At 51.0% G+C, this 2,310-nt stretch overlaps 1 protein-coding gene across 1 annotated transcript in view; it reads left to right on the forward strand.

Moving 5' to 3' along the window:
• GPR150 (G protein-coupled receptor 150) overlaps positions 1-1,258 on the forward strand; it is a 1,964-nt gene extending 706 nt beyond the window's left edge. Inside the window, 2 exon segments of the mRNA XM_029942343.1 lie at positions 1-974; positions 1,145-1,258. The exon segment at positions 1-974 is cut by the window's left edge and continues 99 nt beyond it. Coding sequence (XP_029798203.1) covers positions 1-698 — 698 coding nt within the window. The 3' untranslated portion in view covers positions 699-974; positions 1,145-1,258.
• Positions 1,259-2,310: the final 1,052 nt, after the last annotated feature.

Below are 2,310 nucleotides of genomic sequence, written 5' to 3' on the forward strand. Positions count from 1 at the left end.
ACGCGCCCCCGGCCCCCCGCGCTTGGCCGGGGCAGCGTCGCTGCCGCGACATCTTCGCGCCTCTGCCGCGCTGGCACCTGCAGGTCTATGCGCTTTACGAGGCCGTCGCGGGCTTCGTGGCGCCGGTCGCGATCATGGGCGTAGCTTGCAGCCGCCTGCTCTGCGCCTGGTGGCAGCGCCCACCCCAGGCCCCACCGCCTGCAGCGCCCTGGTGGGCGAGTCCCGGCCGAGCCCCTGCGCCCAGCGCCCTGCCACGCGCCAAGGTACAGAGTCTGAAGATGAGCCTGGCGCTGGCGCTGCTGTTCGTGAGCTGCGAGCTCCCCTACTCCGCCGCCCGGCTGGCGGCCGCGTGGTCCTCAGGACAGGTGGGAGACTGGGAGGCCGAGGATGTGGCGGCGGCGCTGCACCTCGTGGGAGTAGCCAACAGCGCTCTCAACCCCTTCGTTTACCTCTTCTTCCAGGCAGGCGACTGCCAGCTCCTACGGCGGCTGCGAAGGCGCCTGGGGGCAGTCTGCTGCTCGTGGGAGGGAGCAGCGGAGGACGACGAGGGGGCCGGCGGCCACCGAGCGCTTCACCGCCACCGCTGGCCCCACCCCCATTATCACCACGCTAGACGGGAGCAGCCTGAGAAGGGCTGCTGGCGCCCGCCCCCGCCTCGCCCCCGGCCGCTGCCCTGCTCCTGCGAAAGCGCTTTCTAGATGCTCGATGGCCGGTAGGGTCCCCATCGCAGCCGCACGGCCTCCACGGAACACGACGAGGCTGATCAGGGTCTATCCAGATCACCACGGGCGAAGGGGAGTCTCAGAGATTGACCTTGGAGCTGTCCCCTTCCTACACTCTATTTCTTTCTAATGTTTACATTTTCCTACACTTTTCCAGTGTCTTCTCTCCCTTTCAGTTCCTCTCACATTTTCCAGTTTGGAGATGAGAGTTTGAGCCACTGGAAATTGTAAAAAACAGTCAAAGATACACAGGTATTTTTGCATTTCTCTTTGACGCTCCCATAGTGTTCTGGATAAGATCATTTGTTTTAGATAAATTGCCAAGCTTTCACTATTTGCTGTGTTATCATGTTTCTCTTTATTTTGAATCGTGTTTAAATCAAGTGTACCTTCGAGACCAGAGAATTTGCCTTTCCTTCCAGGAGGAAAATCCCCACATTGCTCTCCCTGAGGAGCCTGGAAATTGTACCAGCGATACTGTCAGAAATATAATCGTGCTGTCACTTCAGAGCCACAGAGTATTTGTAAAATAAAAACATTTCCCACAGAGCAATTAGTACTTTTTGTTACATGATAATGTGTTTTCTCAGAAAATCAGCGGAGCCTTTATTTCCAGTCTTCCCTTCCATAGAAGCTGTGGTTGTAGGAGTGACACAAAAAAGCTTCCCTTTGTCTCTTTCGAATATGGCTAGTTTCGGTAGGAAACTGTTCCCTTGCCCAGACAGGCCTTTACAGTTGAGATGCTGGGCTCAGGTGGAGTCTCTCAGCACGGAGTCCCAAGAACAAGCGAAGGGAAACAGGAAGGTGGGGCGTAGGCGGGGCTCACTGTCCCTGATGGAGCTGCAACCACCCAAGGTTGCACGTATGAATAAAACTCCCTTTTAAAAATGAAGGCAGTACCTTTTGGTGTGGGCTGCTGAGAACAAAGTAAAGAAGCAGATTTAATCAATGACCTCCTTTTAGTCCTTGGTCCTAGAGAGAAGTGGCAACACTTAGGAACAATGTATCCGTGTGTTTACCAGTGCCTTTCATCTGAGAATCGGCATGCTTTCCATAATAGTGTTTCCTGTCTACCCACAATGTCAAATTAAGATGCAGAAAGGGAAAATGATTGCTGGAGTTCACTTGCAGAGCCACTCAATGCTATCTGAGGGCTTTCTTTGTTTTCTTCACCTATGTATCCCAAACTCGTAAACTACAATGCTTCATGAGTACTAGGCACTCAACACATATTTGTTGAATGATTAATTAAATGAGTCAGGCAAATATAGAATGGATACAAGATTTACAAAAACCTTCATTAAGCTTGATTTACCTTCCTCCAAAATGTTGTCAAAAAAGATTCGAGTTACGGGTTTTCCTTCATCTTCTTAATCATCCCCACCTTGCTTAGGATACTATGGTGTGTAATATACCAAGAGTAAGTCAGCCAAAGAGAGAACACAGTTGTCTTCATGACATTCTTATTCATTAGCATTATTTTTCTTCATTAATAAACATCAGTTCCTCAGTTTGTGCCAAGCAATGTGTTAGGTGTTGAACATGTGAAGATGAATAACCTACATCTTTCCCTCAAAGATCTTATAAT

This window comes from Suricata suricatta, chromosome 6 (genome assembly GCF_006229205.1).
Source record: "Suricata suricatta isolate VVHF042 chromosome 6, meerkat_22Aug2017_6uvM2_HiC, whole genome shotgun sequence".
Taxonomy (NCBI): domain Eukaryota; kingdom Metazoa; phylum Chordata; class Mammalia; order Carnivora; family Herpestidae; genus Suricata; species Suricata suricatta.